The sequence below is a fragment of the Humulus lupulus genome, chromosome 6 (genome assembly GCF_963169125.1).
Source record: "Humulus lupulus chromosome 6, drHumLupu1.1, whole genome shotgun sequence".
NCBI classification, from domain to species: Eukaryota; Viridiplantae; Streptophyta; class Magnoliopsida; order Rosales; family Cannabaceae; genus Humulus; species Humulus lupulus.
Genome location: NC_084798.1, coordinates 21,554,217 through 21,574,096, shown reverse-complemented (window position 1 = coordinate 21,574,096; position 19,880 = coordinate 21,554,217). Strand labels below are relative to the sequence as shown.

The 19,880-nt window shown below is 31.1% G+C and overlaps 3 protein-coding genes across 7 annotated transcripts; all 3 read right to left on the bottom strand.

Moving 5' to 3' along the window:
* Positions 1–3,287: 3,287 nt before the first annotated feature.
* On the bottom strand, positions 3,288–7,156 carry LOC133781852 (protein BASIC PENTACYSTEINE4-like). Of its 5 annotated transcripts, none has more exons than XM_062220954.1 (4): positions 6,984–7,156; positions 5,585–5,743; positions 4,905–4,988; positions 3,288–4,820 (listed from the first exon to the last, which is right to left on the bottom strand). In XM_062220954.1, the coding sequence occupies exon 4, from the start codon at positions 4,797–4,799 to the stop codon at positions 3,915–3,917; it is 885 nt and encodes a 294-aa protein (XP_062076938.1). In that variant the 5' UTR covers positions 4,800–4,820; positions 4,905–4,988; positions 5,585–5,743; positions 6,984–7,156; the 3' UTR covers positions 3,288–3,914. The 5 variants fall into 5 exon arrangements, with proteins under 5 accessions (XP_062076938.1, XP_062076935.1, XP_062076936.1 ...); XM_062220951.1 differs by having other exon boundaries at positions 3,288–4,805; XM_062220952.1 differs by having other exon boundaries at positions 3,288–4,805; positions 5,655–5,743.
* Positions 7,157–12,260: 5,104 nt separating this feature from the next.
* On the bottom strand, positions 12,261–13,166 carry LOC133784820 (metalloendoproteinase 1-like). Its single transcript, XM_062224092.1, has one exon. The coding sequence runs from the start codon at positions 13,164–13,166 to the stop codon at positions 12,261–12,263; it is 906 nt and encodes a 301-aa protein (XP_062080076.1).
* A 3,258-nt stretch (positions 13,167–16,424) lies between these two features.
* Positions 16,425–18,930, bottom strand: LOC133781851 (uncharacterized). The gene is made up of 2 exons (XM_062220949.1): positions 16,707–18,930; positions 16,425–16,630 (listed from the first exon to the last, which is right to left on the bottom strand). The coding sequence occupies exon 1, from the start codon at positions 18,370–18,372 to the stop codon at positions 16,711–16,713; it is 1,662 nt and encodes a 553-aa protein (XP_062076933.1). The 5' UTR covers positions 18,373–18,930; the 3' UTR covers positions 16,425–16,630; positions 16,707–16,710.
* Positions 18,931–19,880: the final 950 nt, after the last annotated feature.

Sequence of the window (19,880 nt, the reverse complement as noted above, 5' to 3'; positions counted from 1 at the left end):
TTTTAAATTTCACTTTTATAAGTTTAGTTTTCCATATTTTTGTATAAAAGTTTATTTATGCCATATTTTCACTCTTAATCAAGTTTTATTAAGTTGGAAGGGTATGTTTGTAATTTGATTATTTTTTTTTTAGCTTATTTCACTTTTTTATATTAATTTATATAACTATTTTTATATTAAATTTTTTCATTGTTGTTTTGCATTTTTTTTTTTTGTAATATGAATTGTGTTTATTATTTTATTTATTTATTGTAAACATTTTTTTTCCTTTTTTTTAGGTTGTACGTTTTTTTTTTTCAAAACCTGGGTAAGGTAACCAGTTCCTTAATTGATTTTTCAAAGTTATGTAAAAAAAAATGCTACAGCTAGCTTAAATAACATTTATCCAGAGGGGTAACCAGTTACTTGTTTGATTTTTCACATTTATGTAAAAAATAGTCTTAGAGGTTAAATAACATGTATCAGGAAAGGTAACCAGTTACAGTGATATTAGTAACTTACTACCATAAGAGGGGTAACTAGTTACCATAAGAGGGTTGACGAGTTACTCATATTAGAAATAAAAAGAAACATCACATTTGAAGGAAAAAAAGAAGAAGATTAAGTATGATTTAGTAACCTAGGTAACCAGTTACCATATAGAACCCAGAAATATACACACGCATCAGAATGTGAAGGTAACCAGTTACCTCCTGAAATATACAAACAAAGAACATGAAGGTAACCAGTTACCACAGATCTGAGGACAGAAAAAAAAATCAGATCTGACCACGAATCAACCTCCTCCCTCACCTCCAACCACCACCACAAACCCCAATCCCCTGCGCGCAAAACCCCGTCGCAAACCCAGCCATCCCCGTCGTTTTGCGCAGCTCTGAGGACCACAAATCGCACTCAGCCCAGGCGCCACCCTTCTTCCTCGCCTCCGACCACCACCAGCACATCCCTCACCTCAGCCTATCCTCGTCGTTTTGGATTTGGGGGCTCGCGAATGGAATCGCGTAGAGATGCGCAGATTGAGGTTGTGTTCGTCGATGGTGCGACTGGAGTGTTCTTGGCTGGGTTTCACGGAGGTGCGCGCCTAAGGTGGTGAGGTTGGCTGGGTTTCACGGAGGTGCGCTAGGGTGTTCTTGGCAGGTGGTGAGGGTGGGTGGTCGGAGATGATGGTGGAGATGGTGAGGTAGCCGAGTGGATGAGTGGATGGGTTTCACGGAGGTGCGGCTGGGGTGTTCTTGGTAGGTTGGTGAGAGTGGGTGGCTGGAGATAATGGTGGAGATGGTGAGGCAGCTGAGTGGAGGAGTTTTGGCTATGGTGGAGATGGTGAGGCGGCTAGGGCAAAATCAAAGAGAAGATGTGGCTTGGATGAAGGAGTTTTGACTATGTTAATTACCATAGTACCCCTCATTTTGTTGATTTTATTTATTTATTTTGATTTCCAATATGGGATTAGTTTTCTCATAAACTAAAGTTTTGTTAATTAAATTTTCTCATACAAATTAAATAAATTTTAATTCTTATATTTGTGCACATTGATGGCTAAAAAGCTATATTTTTAAAAAATTCCCTTGATAATAACAATGAACTTTCTCTATTTGTAATTTTGTATTATCACAAAGACACCATCTTGTAAAACCATAATGAACTCAACTCAAAAGAATTTAGTGCTCATAAAATATGTTGAATACTTCGAATTTGGACCAAAAAGTCACGTTTGTAAACAGAGAAAAGAAGTAAAGTAGAATTAAAAGTTATATTTAGGTCAACAACCGAAGAAGATTGAAACCTATACAGCCACAAATATAATATTACTTGAAAATTTAAAACAAAATTAACTTGAACTAATAGTAAATGGAATTTTTTTTTTAATACAGGGTTGCCGAGTTAGACCTCGTTTTTTATAGAACGTCACAGTAGAGCACTCCCATCTAATGCTGTAAAATACAACGTTTCTTAAATTTTAAAGAAAAAGTAATAAAAAAAAAAAAAAAAACTATCCATAGCTGCTGTAAAATACATATTTCATTTTACATTAGCTACTACAATGCTGCTTTACATTTACAACATACTGTAGATGCTTTAATACAATAATTTTTTTTTGAAATTAATGAAAATATTAAAAGTATAATATTTAAATAATGTAAAAAAAAATATTATTAAAAAAACAGAAATATGTATCGTAAAAATTTGATGTAAAATAGAAAATATGAAATTTTTGTGATATATTTTGAAAGATAAAGTAGAATAAAGCTTTAAACTCACCCAATAAAACCTTTCTAGATGATTATCTTTTGGGGTGAAAAAAATAGTAGAAAGTGCATACTAGTATAATTGGGGGACCTCTACCTAATACCTCAATTCATTCGTGATGGTGTACGATTGGTTTGCTAAAACAGAACATAAAAGTGTAACTTTTGAGGTTCTATATATAAATAAATGAAATGAAAGAATTTTAACAAAGAGCCTAAGTATTTGTGGTGAGGTGAGGTGGATCATGCAAGAAGATATGAAGGCCTTAAAGTCTGTATCTGTTTTGAAATTTTGATCCAATATCTTTTTGCTCACTATTGAGTCATGCTTGTCAATATGAATTGGAGTGGGCTTTCAAATATGTATATTTACAACTTTGAATTTAATCGAGATCACTATCCAAACAACTCACATACATAAGTATTTAATGGAGAAAAATATACATTTATTGCATTTAAGTTTTTTATTAAGTTGCCAAAAAATAAAATCATTTTGTTAAAGATAAACTACTAGAATTTGCAATGCATGATAATCATCATCAGAAACTGACCTTGGGATTGTCCCTAAAAATTGCAAAGATGTTCTTTTCAGCATTTTAATGCATGTTTAAAAATTTGATAACACATGTCATTTATATATTATACATATATATATATATAATTTAAGGTTCATATAAGTACAAAAAAAAATAATACATTTTCGATTAGTTTATTTCCCCTGAAGACACAATTACATGGTATCATTTTTGTCTAACAAATGTCCCTAGGAGAATTTAAGTTAATGAACTTTTACGGGAATTTGATATAATAAATGATCCATTTTTTAAAAATTGACAAATCCTATTGATAATATGATCAAATCTATTTATGTAATAGTTAAACATGAAGAAAAACAGGGGCAACATAGATGGGAATTCTGGTCATAATAGCTTGACACACAAGAACCATGAAAATCTTCTGTTCCTAATGTGCTTATATGATTAGAATTAACTAATTAGAAGCAAAAAAAGTTGGGCTAATCTATTTATCTAGCTTAAGAAATTCACGCCTGTAACTTGATAAACATTCTTCAACAAGAGGGCTGCACATGGAAATTTAAGTTACTTAAAACTAGGCAACATAATCTAATTGTTTTGGTTCAAAGTGAGAAACTAGCAACAGCTACAATCAAGAAATTTCACTAATCAGATGATCAACTAAAAGTCTTTATAGACATTACATCTCAATGTTTCCTCCCAATTTCTCAGGAAACATGGCTACCTACAGTCATGGCAGCAGCCTTCAGCCAGAAAATTTATCTCCTGCTTTTATGAAATGAAAAGGGTCGGAAGAAAATCTCACAATTCTTCTGAAGAATCAAAGTCGATTCGAGCTTTACCATGTTCATAGAGGAAAGAGCCAGCTAGACTGCCACGTCACTACCGCGCCTACAAGGTATTGTACTTTACAAAAGTCTCTCTCATTGTGCATAGAAATCCTGAGTTTAATCACAAAACAGTCTGAGCCAACAAGAGATGTTGAAAAACTACCTTATCAAGAAGCTCTTTTCCCTTCATTCAGTTCAGCTAAATCTGGTAAGAAGAAATTAGTTGAAATTCAAGGAGTAGAGTAAAAGAAAAGTAAGCCGCTCAAACCGAAAATCAATTCTCCCAAATGATTTTTCTCAAGCTATTTAATTGTAATATATCGATTTGTCCCATGTCGGGCCCAGTATTCCCTTAAATCCAGTGGCATTGATAAATCATGACCTTGTGCCGCTAGCCGACTAAGCAATCTTGTGAAAACACTTCCACTCATCTTTCGCCCACCCATTCTTGCGTGCCGCTTATTTGGTATTTGTGGCAGAGGGTACATTGACATATTTGTTGTGCAACATGATGACTGCCATCCACCACTCCCCCATTTGTAACACTGCCGGGCAGCACCAGTGCATGAGCAAACTGGCACTGGCATGGTAGACTCATCAAAAGTGATGAGGTTCAAGCCCACATCCTGACTATCCCACTCTGTTCTATACTTCGTGCCATCAGAAGTAGCACGCCTATTCAGATCCTCCGCTACTTTCTTTCGCGGTGGCTTTGACTCCCTGGATGAATGTCCCTTGTTCACCTTTGGTCGCTTTGTCTGACGTGACTTGATCGCATCAGAAGATATAACTGTAATGGGGAAGGCATCAGTTATCTGCATTTCCTTTGAGTCATAAGTATCCTTTGAGTCATAAGTAGCTAAAGCCATGTTAGGCATATGAACTGATGGGTGGTTCGTGCGCTTCACTCCACGTTGAACTCCGCCACTCAGTGTTGCATTCATGGAATTATTCCGAACTTGAAGGGCTGCAAGGGCATTGTCTCTTTCCATTAAGGCTGAGTCCCTCTGAGCCATTACCTCATCTCGCTGCCGGCGAGCCTCATCCCTTTCAGCCAATGCTTCATTCTTTTCAGACACTGCTGCATTCCTCTCTCGTATGGCAGCATCCCTCTCAGCAATTATGGACATGATCTTCTTATTCATGACTAAAGCATTTGGTTCCTTCACTTGATGCGGGGCCATCATATTCCACTGCACATTTCATTTCTATTCCATTCAAGTGAATCAAGAATTGCATAGTTAAAAAAGATAATGAATAATTTTTTTTTCTAGTATCTGTTTTCTGATTACCGGAGAGTGCGAGGCTCTGTAATAGTCCACCTTATGTCTGCTAGTTTCATGGTGTCTGCCATCGTCCATCGTATTACATCCAAGCTGCTAGCAAAAAAATACCAAAATTAGTATCTAACAAGCTAATACTTTTATGATTTGTGTAAGCATATGCCTCTACCAAATATCGGCAGTTTAAGAAACAATACCCTCAAAATCATGAAAAGGACACACGTTTTAGCTACATTCAAAACCACGTTCTAAGTGAAATCATGTAAATGAAACAACAGTTAGCATAATAAGTTGATAACAAAACCAACAAAAGTTGTTGCCAAAATGTGAAATATTACAAAGTAAGTATAACCAAAAATACAGAATAAGGAATTTTCTGTTCTTTGAATCTATAATATCCATGAGAGCAACACCTGTAATATAAAATGACTACACAGATCAAGGCAACAGATATGTTTTCATTTCATTAATTGCATCCTTTTTTAATCAAAAAAAAAAGGAGAGAGCTGACAAATATCCACATTGAAGCATTTCAATCAGTTAGCCACAAACTTATGTTGACAGAAAACTATATTAGAAAGAACATAAAAAAAAACTGAAGAGAAATATGCCAAACAGCCAAAGAGCAAGACTTACAAAATCAAAGGCAAAAGAAATTACTCATTTACATTGAAAAATGGAACACTCACCTTAAAAAAATATGTCCCAGAGACACTATCTTGAAAGGAAGGAAATTGTTTTCCAAATACTCAAGTTTACCTAAGGTATAGAAGAAGATAGATGGATAACTTCAAAAACTACTCATGTCCTCGCTCCAATAGTCAAAGGCCCTCTATGGATCACCATGCCTAGAGTTCAAGTAAAAAATAACTGATTACGTTACAAAAAAAATGCAATATATGCAGCAACTAAGAACTTAAAGCCCTCTTCATCTGAAAGTAGCAGTTTAAACGCACACATACACAGCCAAGTTTGTATGTACTATGTATTTATGCATCTATGGATGAATGTAAGCGTATTAAATATACTGGAACAAAGAGAAAATGTATCCGAATAATCAACATGTCAAGTTAAGTAATATCGAACACCTGAAAAATTACATGGAAAAATTCTTAAAGACACATTTGAAATGACACTTTTGATATTTATATTCTGCAGTGAAGCTTTCACATATTGAACAAAGTGAAATATTCTGGAAAACTCTAATGTAGAACAAGTATTTCATACACGTATATATATTACCCAATGAAGATAAAAACTCTTTACCCCTAAACTTAATCAGCATTCTAATTACGAAACAGCTTACATCAAATTTCAATTTCACAACTCTAACACGCCTTAACATTCATTTCAGAATTTGAAAACCATCAAGATAAAAACTTGTACAAAACTCGCAGCAATGGTTCCGAATGACCAACTCTCCATGTCCATTTTTCCTCTTAACAGTTCTTAAATAAAGTCAAAACCTTTATCCAAGACCGGAGTTGTCAGTTTTTGCCTGCATCAAGCTTAAAGACGACACTAACATATCTATACTTTGCAGTAAAGTACTTAACAATATGAAAAATGAGAACTTTGCATTTAATTCTATAATGATCTCTCTAGTTATGCATGGTGCATCATTCATAAGTACTTTGTTTCTCCCACAAGTTTAAACCCAATGACACTACATAGAACTCAAAGTAAATACAAAAATGAAGGAAGAAAAAAAAAGCCTAAAAGAATACAAAAATGCATATTGCAACCTAAATCCTTAATAAAAATCTCCACACTATGCATTTTCACCACAAACCCACTTCTCAAATTGTTATAAATTATATGCATAACAACAATATAATAATAATATCAAGGATAAAATATAATAAATTATAAGCATAAAACTAAATGCTAGCAAAATCAGAACAAGTATCCCTATCCTCGAGTTCAACAACAAAACGTTGTGCAAAAATATTGAATTTTATGCGAACAAATACTTAAAATACAGGACCAAATTCATGATTGAAGAAAGTCAATATTAGGTTTATCTATAGAGAGAGAGAGAGAGAGAGAGAAAGAACAAAAAAACAGAAAGTGAACCCGTATGTATACCTAGGAAGAAACGTTGAGAAACGGACTGTAATAAAGAGCGGAGAAAATTACAGAATGAAAATGGAGGGGGATCGAATCGTACACCAGAGAAATTTTCTGAGTAACCAAACAGATTAGTCTGAGAGAGAAAATAGAAAGAAAGAGGTACTTACGGGCGGGTAGTGGGAGTGGGAAGTGGATGATATGGGTTTATTGTGTGATGAATGAGACGGCGTCGTTTTCAGTGAAAAAGCTAACGATACGACAGGCCGTTCTCTCTATTTCAAGAAAATATAAAATAAATAAATAAAAATAAATGATAACAGAGGTGGGTACAAATCTACAACATGGGCAAAGACAGGATATTTTTTTTGGGTTCAGGTACAAGGGTGGTGTACTGCCATACTCATGTTTTTTACCTAGAAGATTTTTGGCTTAATTTTTTTTATCAACATTTATATTGTAGTTATCGCAAGGTACGCATGACTATTTTTTAAGCGCGTGAAAATTAGTATATTTGAATATAGTTTTCGTCACGGTAAATTATTTAGAATTTTCTAAAAATTTACAAAATACTCTACATAACTAGAATATATACAATCATAATAAAATTGCCCCAAAAATCATTCACGTACCAAAAATAAGATCGGTGCACCCTTTTGGGCTATACCAAAGTAGAATTTTAATTTTTTAGTAATTAAATTTTCAATTTTTGTTTTCTTATTGAAGTTCTAATTTTCATGGAAAAAATATGCATTTTTTATTGTGTTACAATGAGTTTTGATTTTTTTAGTCTTGGTAAAAAAAAATCTTAAGCTAATTTTTAGGAATTTAAAATATTAAATACATAAATATGAAAATATTAATTTTCTAAGCATTAAATATATATTTTTTCCTATGTTTTCGATAATGATGGTTGAGACTTTTAACACTTACTAAAATAATTTTCTTTGAGACAATTAATAAATTAGTAAAATTACAAAATGTAATATGTTCATGCAAAGAGTATGCATGAATTAGAATGGTGAATAATCTTGTAAATTGAACATTCAATTCAAACAAATTTAGCTTGTAAAAAAAGATAGCCAATAAGATTGATCCAACAATTATGTATCTTCGGTCTTGGAAAAAGTTAACAAAAAATAAATAAGAAAAAAATATTTAAAAGTTAAAAAAATGTGCACCATAAATATTCAATATTTAAATTCAAACTATATATATATAACATAATTATTAGATGTGAAAAAATCTTACATTTAATACCAATTGGTTATTAGATGTGAAAATATATGAGAACCACAGTACCATTGTAAAAAGAAAAGGTTATTCAACTTAATACCAATTGGTTTTAAGATAAAACTCTAATCCTAATATTAGTGGTATTTCCTCCTTTAAATTCTAATATGATATTAGAGTCAGTTTCAACTCCCACTACACTCCACTCTTGCCTCAATTTGGGACCTTTAGGCCAATGTATGTCGATTCGTGTTGGATTCTATAACATGTTTCGGACGACACATATACCCACAAATTTTCCGACCAACCTTAATTGGTCTTGTGGCATTTTATCAAATATTCACGTTTAGTCCTATTGTATCTAAGGTCGTTGATGATGTCTATACTTTCATGCCAAAATGTGAGGGGATGTATTAAATGTGAGAAAAGAGAAAATATACGGTAACCACAATATCCTTATAAAGGAATGTGTTACTCCACTTAATACCAATTAGTTTTAAAATGAAGCTTAAATCTTAGTCCTAATAGCATTTCTCCCCTCAAATTGTAATAACAATCATTAATTAAACAACTTAAAGCAATTCCTAGTCTTACTAACTGATTTTCCAAAGAATTTAATTAGATTCAACTGATAAGAAAGTTCTAATCTATTAACATTTTATTTCTCAATAGTTACTTGGAAATATTTTTGAGAATACATAGCGGAAAGAGAATTATTAACCCAGAAAATATCAAATATATATATAAATCATATGATTTATATAGATTAATCTAGGGTTTATATATTTTTGAATCTTGTGTTTTGTCTCATTATCTGTTTGGACCTTGTGTTTTGACAAATTACTTTTTGGACCCTATGTTTTGTAAAATGGTTAAAATAGAACCCTAATCCCGATTTTGGTCAATATTTTCTCAACTAAAATCACAAATAATTTACCAAACTAACAATTCAGAACAAAAATAAAATCATTCTGCTTAAAAACTGTGTTGCTATATTCAAATTTTTCTTCATCAAAATTGAGTATAAGGTTCTATTTTAACCATTTTACAAAATATAGGGTCAAAAAAGTAATTTGTTAAAATACAGGTACCTAACAAGTAATTGAACAAAATACAGGGTCAAAAAAAGTATAAACCCATTAATCTATAATACACTAAATGAAAGCAAATATACAGTCGACAACATATCAAGTATCATGCTTACTCCTATGTAAAATAACAATTATTCAATTATTGCGAACGAACAGTTGAGACTCACACCAAAATCTTTAAAGACATTCTCTACAATCTCAAGACGAATGTGGCCACACAAATGTGAGAATAAATTTTCTTTCGCCTCCTCGAATTTCTTGGACATGCCCTCTTGTTAGTGTCGTGTCTTCTTTCAATTCTAGCCACTAGTTAAGAGTAAATAACGATTCAAACTCAAGAGAGTTTGATCGGGATTGATCGTGTGATAGTCTTAGATGGAGAGAGCTCCTACCTATGTCTTTGGACATCTAGCAGAGGAAAAAAAAAATAGGTGAGATCCCTAATTAATATCTAAGTTGGAACTAAGAGCACTCCCAATAGAGCAGCTAAAATGTCTACTTCTTTATAATATAGAGAAAAAAATGGTTAAATAGTCTTCCAATGGGTGATGTAAACTTATATTTTTTTACCTAAATGAATAGTATTTCTCTATATGTAGTGAAACATTACTCATCAAGCTATAAATATTTTTTTAATTTTTTTATAAATTTTTGTATATATATGAGTGTGATACTATTATATTTAATTATTTTATTTCTTAAAATGAATAAAATATTTTTAAAAAATATAATATTTAAATAATGTAGAGAAAAAATAGAGAAGCTGATGTATATGATATAATGTAAAAGTTTGAGGTAAATTATAAAAAAAAAATGTTTTAGTGGTGTATTTTGTAATAAATTTTCTCTATAATATTTAGCTAAAACTCACAAAAACATCTTTCATCAACTCATTTATACATATATTTATTATAACTATGCACAAACTCCAATTAATTCATATCTACATTTACACAACATTTACATATCATTTATATATTATTTTAATATTATTAGTTTTCTTTATAAGCTTTCTCTCTCCTATTTAGTATATATATTTATTATTTCTTTTTTCTTTTTCAATTATTTTATTTTACTTTAATTTATAAAATATATTTAAATATATAATATTTAAATGATGTAGAGAAATATATAGAGAAGCTGATGTATGATATAATATAAAACTTAAAGGTAAAATAGAAAAATGTGTGTTTTGGAGAGATATTTTAAAGAATGGAGTAGAGCATCCATTGGGAGTGCTCTAAAAGCACTCACAATAAGTGATGTATATTACCCAAAATTGAAAAATAATAGCTAAAACTAAGTAAAAGAGGCATATAATGGATGATTCATTTTACAAATATTTTTAGATTTATCTACATTAAAAAGCTATATCTAATGTCTACTATTCATCATTCAAAACAATATTTTATTAATTTTTCATTTCTCCTCCCTTTCTCTATCTTCAAAATATTATATTATATTCAAATATTTCCAATTAATACTCCCAAAATATACTTTGAGAATAATAAATTTCTTATTTGTAATTTTTTTTTAGATTAATTGATATTTTAGTTTATCTGAATAAATTTAAATTATAATATAATTATGTGATATTACATATGGGTAAATATTATAAATATTAAAAGATATAAGGATATTATTGATAGTTTTAGAAAATATTTGAAATGAATAAAAAATGTTTAAAAATATAATATTTAAATAATATAGAGAAAAAAAATAAAAAAGTGGATGTGTGGTATAATGTAAAACTTAGAGGTAAAATAGAAAAAATGTGTGTTTTGGAGAGGTATTTTAAATGATGGAGCAGAGCATCTATTGGGAGTGCTCTAATACACTTTTTCTATAATATTTAGCTAATACTCACAAAAATATCTTTCATCAATTTTTTTATACATATATTTATAATAATTATACGCAAACTTCAATTAATTTATATCTACATTTACATAACTTTTATATAATATTTTTTTTATTATTATTTTTCTTAATAAATTTTCTCTCTCTTATTTAGTATACATTTATTATTTCTTTGTTCTTTATCAATTATTTTATTTTATTTTAATTAATAAAATATATTTTTTTTTTTGAATAAATTAATAAAATATATTTAAAGATACAATAAATGTAACTTTAAACATACACCAACTAGCTCTAAGAAAGGTGAAGGGCCCTAATTAATACACGAGCTAGCTCTTTTGGGAACTAGTTCGGGATGGCGTCGATAACTCTTCCAATGACATATTGTTGTTCGGGCTTTATTGTTGTTATAACTGATTTAAAATGTGGGGAAAGAGTTCCAATGACTCAAGTATAAAGGAGAATAATGATATATTGAACACTCTTTTTACATATTGAAAACTCTAGTGAAATAGGTTTCTGAGTTACAACATGGTTCTTTTTGTCGAATCATGTGCATTTTATTAAAAATTACGTCAACAAAATATTATAATTTATATATCTTATAAAATTTATAAAAATATTTTCCTCATTTTTTCTCGAAATTTTCCACTGTTAAAATCATGATTTTTTCTTTGTTAAAATTCAAAATCCAAACAAAAGCTAAATGTGAATAGGGTAAAAGAAAGGTGTTCCTCAAACTGTCCACACTGCACCACAATTTGCGATTTAGAACCTTTCACGATATAGTTTGTATTTTTGCCAAATCACGCGATGCGGTAGAATTTTGAATTTAATAAGTGTAGTTCAAACTGCAACACATCCTTATATATATACTAGTTAAAATGAGTCGACAAAATATTTGGCAAGAGCCGCCTTAGCAAATGAAGGACGTTAACTTGAAAAACTTGTCAAGTAAGATAATAGATTCTAATAACATATTTAATTAATGAAAAATAATCTTTGACCCTAATAAAAAAAAAAGCAAATTTTAACCTGATAATTTGGAGTGAAACCAATTGAACAAAATAAAAAAAAACAAACAAAGAGGCAGTATATCACAACTGAAACGTCAAAGAAGATCGTTGTATAAAACACGAATGCCTTGAACATCATTCCAATTCAGACCTTTGGTTTCTCCCATGGGCAAAATGGGGTACATGATAGCATCAGTATCCGAGCTATGCATGAGCCCAAGAGTGTGACCGATTTCGTGCAAAGCAGACGAGACAAGGTCAAAAGAATAAGGAGCCTCCCCCACCACCCAATTCTCATCTGCATCCAAATGCAAAACCCCTGTCGTCGGCTGAAAACTGTGGCCTAGGGTTCCGCCAGGCCCATCAAAGGGAACCCCGTCTCCGTGGTCTCCACTATGGAAGCTCACTTTAATATCAGCCACTTCGAATGGGGCTTGAATGAACCTGAAGTGAGTGTTGTAGCTCCAAATAGAGAAGGCCCGCCGAATTGCGTTTTGCGCCAACGACGTCGTACCGTCAGGGAACCCGAATGACAGAGTGAATTTGGACGGCGGCCACCTCGGAGCTCCTGGGAAGAAAGTGTAAAGCGGGCCGTACTCGTGGGCCTGGGCCCATTTCATGCCTTCAAGCATTCGAGTTTTGTTGTTACTACTTGTGATATCTGGCATAGCGCAACGGGGTTGCATCATCTTAAAAATCGTTTTTTGGTCTAGAATCCCTGTGGGTTCGAGTTTGTAATTTATCTGGTATGTTCTGATGGCCGATTCCAGAGCATCATCAAAATGATTATTGTGATGATGATCGTGATCTTGGTGACTGTGAATATGATCACGATGACGATGACGATGGTGATTGTGATTGTGATTGTGATTTTGTTGGTGCTGATGATGTTCTAAGTAGCCAAAGCGCTGTAGATAATGCTTGACATCGCCAATGACATGAACCTTGTCGCCTTTTTTAGCTCCTTCTACGTCTTTTAGGAAGGAAAAAGGAGAAGCCATTGAAGAAGAAGTTATCAAAATTAACGTGAAAATTAATGAGAAAATAAGAAATAACTTGATGAAAGACATAATTTTTATGAAGAAAGAAGAGATTATTCCGCAGATAAATTAATGAGAACGGTATATATTGTTATGATATTTTCTTCTCTTCTATATACTTGAAAGGAAAGTACGTAATCTAATAATTATATTTAAATCATTGAATTATTTTTGAAATAGTTAGTTATATATTAAAAAAAATCTGTATTTTCTCATATTTTTTCGCATTTCTTTAATTTTCATTTAAAAATTTATGACAAAAAATAAAAAATATTTAAATTTGAATTCTAATTTGATTAGATATTTAATTATGATGAATATTTAATTAAATTATAAAAATTTGATTGTATTACATTTACAATTTGATTTTATTAGAGAAAATAGTGCACGTAAAGAAAATAGTGCAGAGAGGTTAGAGCTTTCTTATATGATTCTCATAAAGTTTCAACTTTGCTAGGGATTAGTGGTTTTTTTTTTAATAAGGATATCGGAATATAAAATTATTATTTATATATTTTAATAAATAATATTAAAAAACCCTTACGTATCTCAATTGAGGTTTCAAATTTTGGTTTCGGTACTTTATATTATATATTTTATAGGCGCTTAGATTAATGATAACTAGGAATTCAAGTTATACATAATATAAAAATATTATTTATATAGAAGATATTTTTGTATAAAATATTTTAATAAATAAATAAGACTAATAATTGAATATCAAGATCTATTAATCTACACACTTATTATCGTGTAGCGCGGTTATTTATCTTCAAGGAGTTGTTACGTGTTTGATATATGGTGTGCTAATTTTCTAATAATTATAATAAAAATTCATCTTATATAAATTGATATTTAATTAATTTATATTGATTTGAATTTAAATAAGATATTTATTGATAACTAATTTTTTAATAATAGTATTATTTTTTTGTTTTGATATTTCTATTTCTTTCTTTCTTTGAAATTTAAATCAAATTGCCATTGCTTTCGTACATAGTTTATATATAACCCAAAAAATATTTAATAAACAAAATAAATATATATATATATAAATATCATTAACGACCATAACCATATTTTATATCAAACATTATATATATATATATGTATATATATACGAGCAACGTGTAGTATGCACGTTTGCTTAGTTTTATTTATTAAATTTATTAATTATTTTAATTAAATTTATATTAATGTCATATAAATTTTAAATAAATATCATATTTTAATTAAATAATTTATTTATTTTTGTTTAAGTTTAAGTTTATGTTTGTTTTAATTTTTTAATTTTAGAGTGATAACAAGAAATTATATATTATATGTTTAATATAATATTAAATATTATACGTTGATTTTAAATTTAAGTTTCTTGCTAGTTTTTTTTTTAAAATTTGTTGTTAATTGACAGTAGATTATATTATATTTTTAATATGATATTATTCTAATAAGTGAGTTTAAGTTTAAATAAAATTTATTTAAGTTATAAAATGTATGATTTTATTATTTTTAAATAATTATCATTGTAAAATATCTTTAAAATATATATTTTTAATTATTTATTATTTTTAAATAATTATCATTGTAAAATATCCGAAAAATATCATATTTTAATTTGTTTAATTATTTACTATTTTTAAATAATTATCATTGTAAAATATCTAAAAAATATCCTATTTTAATTTTTTAAATTATTTATTTTATTTTATTTAAGTTTAAGTATTTACAAACTACCGTTAAATATAAGAATATTCTGTTAAATCTAAGAATATTCTGTTAAAATTAACATTAAAAAAATAAAAAACCGTTAAAACCAAGAATTTCGGTTATCTACACACTTATTATATAGAAGAGATATATCAATTTTACTGCATTTAAACTTAATGCATATATATTTATATAATATAATATACACAATATCTAAAAACATTATCATGTTTAATATGATGCTAACATATATTCTACTTTAACCTAAATATATTATTCTTTAATCAAAATATTTACTTCTATATCACATTTTTTCTTAATTATTAGTTTGTTGTATATTTATTGTTTTGTTTAACATTCTTTAGTTATAAACTTTAATATGAATTTTTATTAATTATAATATTTAATTGTTAAATTATTTAGCTATAGATATAAACTGTCTATACCACACCACACCACATTTTTGTGCTACGATTTGAGATTAATGTAGTGCAGATTGCGGTTTGAAAAATTACTCAAACCGCATATGCGGTGCGATCCAATAAATTGGCAAAAAAAATCTCACCACCCGCACGGCGAACACCCCTAAGATTAAGTTACTATGGAGGTCGGAATGTGCAACAAAATATACACCCAAATAGACAATTGACAACTACAACAACAAATAAAAATGACAACAGCTATCAAAAAGAATGTTACACACAATGACAATTAACAACAGCAAATCCCATTTATCTAAAATGTGATTGAAAAAACTGATATAACAATATCCATAATGTATATGCACATATCATTACTCATAATCTCACTAATCAAAATATGAAAAACTCGTTAAAAAAAAGTAATAATAATAAGAAAGAAAACTTTCACTTGGAAACATGATTCAGTTCTGCTCACCAAGCTTCCGTATACTTTTCGATCAAATTCTCCGAGGTCATGCTCCAAGAACACAAAGAACAAGATGATGAACATGTAATCCATCGTGTTCAATTCATATCATGCAGTGGAATATGTAAGCTGAAATTGCAAGCTCTCAATTTCTAATTTAAGCTGATGAATTATTGGTACTCTTAACTATGATGAATCTTATAAACTCTGGGATTTTGGTTGCTAGTGGAGGAACATACCTTACTGTCTGGTAAATTTTGGTATTTGTGGTAAGTATAGTTTTTGTCCCTGAAATGCAGATTTAAGTACTCGTAAAAGCAATTGTTTTAGTAATATATAAATAAGAATGTTGTGATTCTTCGCAGGTATGCATAATCGATTACAGTAATAGCAGGACATTGTGAGCTTGTAGGTACATGAATTGGACATTGAATACTTAAATTTCAGATGACATATATGTGTGTACATATATTTCCCAATAAACTTAATGATAAACAACACCATTTGCAGAAGCCTCTTTAAATTATTGTGCACCGCATTAGCAATTTTGAGCTTTTCTAAAACAAGTAAAACAAGATAATGGACAAAAGAAAGAAAAAATATCAGAAATGACTATCCAAGAAATGATAAAATAGAATAATACTTCATTAAATTTCAGAAGATAGTCAACATTCAAGAAGAGAAGAAAACAAGAAGAAAAAAAATTAAGTAAAAGGGCAAGCTAACTTGTATCTATTGTACAAAATAGGCCTCTTGTGATCAACATGAATAGCCCATCATCCAAAACAGGGGTAAAAAAAAAAGAACAAAGCAAATTACAACAAGGAAGCCTGCAATGAACCCAAATGGTATAATTCAGAAACTGAATCAAGTTTTAAAGAAAAAACAATAAATGGTATCTCCAACCTGGTCAGCAAGTATTGACTCCATCCTTGCAATCTTTGGTCAAATTAAAAAAAGTTTCCACCTTTGTCTTTGCCCTGTAAAGAACCTCAGTATCCACTGCAACTCTCATGTACCCATCAAACTCAACTGGTCGATTATTATTCAACTGCATAGTCTCATTGTACCACTCACTCGTATTGCCCCACAATACTTTGTAATCATCAAGCAAATGAACCTTATACTGAGACCTCAGTTTATCAAAATAGTTATAGTATGGTTCATTTGTAGCAATGTACAGATGCCTCCATGGCTTAACCATCCCTTTAAGCTTCTCAAGGAGCATATCTGGAGAAGTATCATAATCCAAGTGGGGCCACAGCTCCTTGTTCTGTGCCTTGGCTCCCCGAACCACATGTGCAGCGTCGAAATCCCAGTCCATTTGGCCGCTGATCTCAGTGACAATGTTCATCAATCTCTTAGACTTCCACAAAGCATGCCATGGTCTTTGAACGTACTTAGAAGCTTGACCCTCACAAACTCTGTACCAGTAATTCTCTGGCTCGGGGGCATCGAATTGCCTCCATATGATTGTGCTCTTATCTTTCTTGAGCTGCATAGGAGTCACCTTATGAGTAACAACTTTCCTAAGAGGCACTTTCCTCTTATGGCTACGATTCCATTTCTTCCAATCTCTCAAAAACTCACCCTCCTCAACCACAGGAGCATTTTCCTTTAAATGCTCGAAATCGAAATAGTATCTAAAATCTTTCCCCTCCTCATCTTTGTTACTAGGATTATAAGTAGCAGCCAAGCATATACTAAAATCCATTACTAAAGTTCTATTCAAGTACATTGCCTCTCCTAAACCACACAAGAAACTCCACATATATTGATTCATTCCTTTACAATAATCACCACCACGAGAGTAATACAAGTACCTTCCTCTCCTGAAGCTAGTCTCAGATCCCAAGCTCGGAATGGTGTCGTTTATCTGATCGTCCCGAGGCTGCGGTGCAGGTCTAGACCTCGTCCCATTGCCAATTCGAGTCCTGAAACGACGAGCATTGACACCAGAATGCCAGCCATCAGCGTGAGCCACTTTGTAAGTACAATTCTCACCAAATGTGAGCTTAAACCTCCTGAAATCCCTGTACTTCCTCCATGATTTCTCCTTCTTGTTCCGAAATCGCCACATTACATCGCACTCGTCTGGTTTTGATCCGTTAACTGGAGTCTGGTACTCCAAGAACACAATCGACTTGAAAACCTTCAAATTGAATCTCTCAATCGCGATCAAAGCTCGGGGATCCGAACAGTTCACTTTCTCTAGATCCTCACAGTTCAATTGGGTGCTGGAATCGTTGATCAAAGCTTCGCTTTTCTCTATAGCCACCTCGGTAATGGGGTTCGATATGGACGGAGCAATGGAAGGAGCCACTACTACTGGGACCATATCCTCGCCCGTTTTGAGGATTGAATCGTCGTTTTTGAAGGTGGCGTTTTCGTTCTGGGTAAATAGTTTTGTGAGGGCGGGAGCTGATTCGAGCCATGGATCTGGGGGTTGGTAGGTAATGGCTATGACTGTGAAGACGAGGACTGAGAAGACGAAAACAGAGAAACAGAGGTTGCTTATGAGCTTTATGAGGTTTTGCCCAATGGGCTCAGTCCCCGGAGTCGATTCCTTCATGTTTACCCAGATCTAACAAAACCGAAAAACAAAAATGGTGTTTGGGGAGAAAGAAAATGGGAGAGAAAACGGGTCCTCTGCCTCAACGAGGAGTGTATCATACACTAAAAAAAGAAGGTCTTAACTGAGAATTGCAGACGTGATTCGCAACAAGATGAGTTTTTTCTCATTGCCGGGAATATTTAGTGAAATGGGTATTTGAGAACAAGCTCAAAAGACCCCAACCCAGAAGAGAAAATTTGGGAAAATATTTTCTAAGAAGCCAAACAAGGATTTGGACAAATGGGTTTGTTTGTGGGGTTTGGAGAGAAAAAAGAAAAGGACCAAAATTTAGGAAACCTGGATGGATCTGAAGAGAAAGTTTTGTTCTTGATTAAAGAAAATGACAAAAGAACTACCGTGAAATGATGATGGAGATTGAACAAGAGTGATTGTGAAGAAAGACGAGAAGAGAGAGAGTGCACCACAACTGTCCAGATCCAGCTGCGAACCGACAACCTCAGCTAAATCAGCATGGTGTTTTTTTAAAAAAAATAAAAACAAAAAGATTAATTAAATTTTTATATATTTGTTTTCAAGTTTGGTTGAGAGTGTTAATCAAAAACAGCATAGAAGGTTAAATAAAAATAAGTTTTGGGGTTGACCGTTGAGAAGTGATTCTTACACTTCTACTAAACTTTGGATACTATACCATTTCAAAATAAAACAAAAAAAACAAAAAATATTTGGATACTATACTACTACTAGCTTATTTAGCTTCTAACTAAGCAAAAATCATTTTTCACATTATTTAGCTTTTAACATTAGATAGACATTTTTTATGGAAACTGAAAAAATTGTTCATTAAATAAAAAATTTCTTGGTAACCAAACAATTCAGTGTTATTAAAATTAGAAAAGCATACACATATAAGTTAATAATAAAACATATATGGCATACATATAGATAATTTTAGAGGAAATTCATAAATTTATAATTAAAAATAATTTGACGGAATTCAAATCACATTGTAAAGTAGTGTTTGGAAGAATTTCTGTTGTACTAGCTAGATAATTTTTTAGAGGAAATGCATAAGTCAAATCAAGAATAAAAATATGTGTGCCAATTCATCACCAAAAAGAGAGATTTAACTCATCACAACAATCACATTTTTTATGTTTTTTATACATAATAATTTTAGGAAACTCTCCGATCGGGACTTTATTTTAAGCTTTATTGGTAGGATTTTCGGTGTTCTCGATCCGTGAACAGTTTTTGGTGCGATTTTTTTATGACCGTGTATATTGTAGCTATTTAGAGCATCTTACAAATTTTTAAAAAATTTCGAATAATTTACAGTACCGAAAACTAGGTTTAAACATATTGCATGCGTGACTATTTTTTTTTATGCGCATAGAAAGCAACATATTTGAACCTAGTTTTCGGTACTGTAAACTATTCGGAATTTTCTGAAAATTTGTTGAATGTTCTAAACAATTACAATATACACGGTCATAAAAAAAATCGCG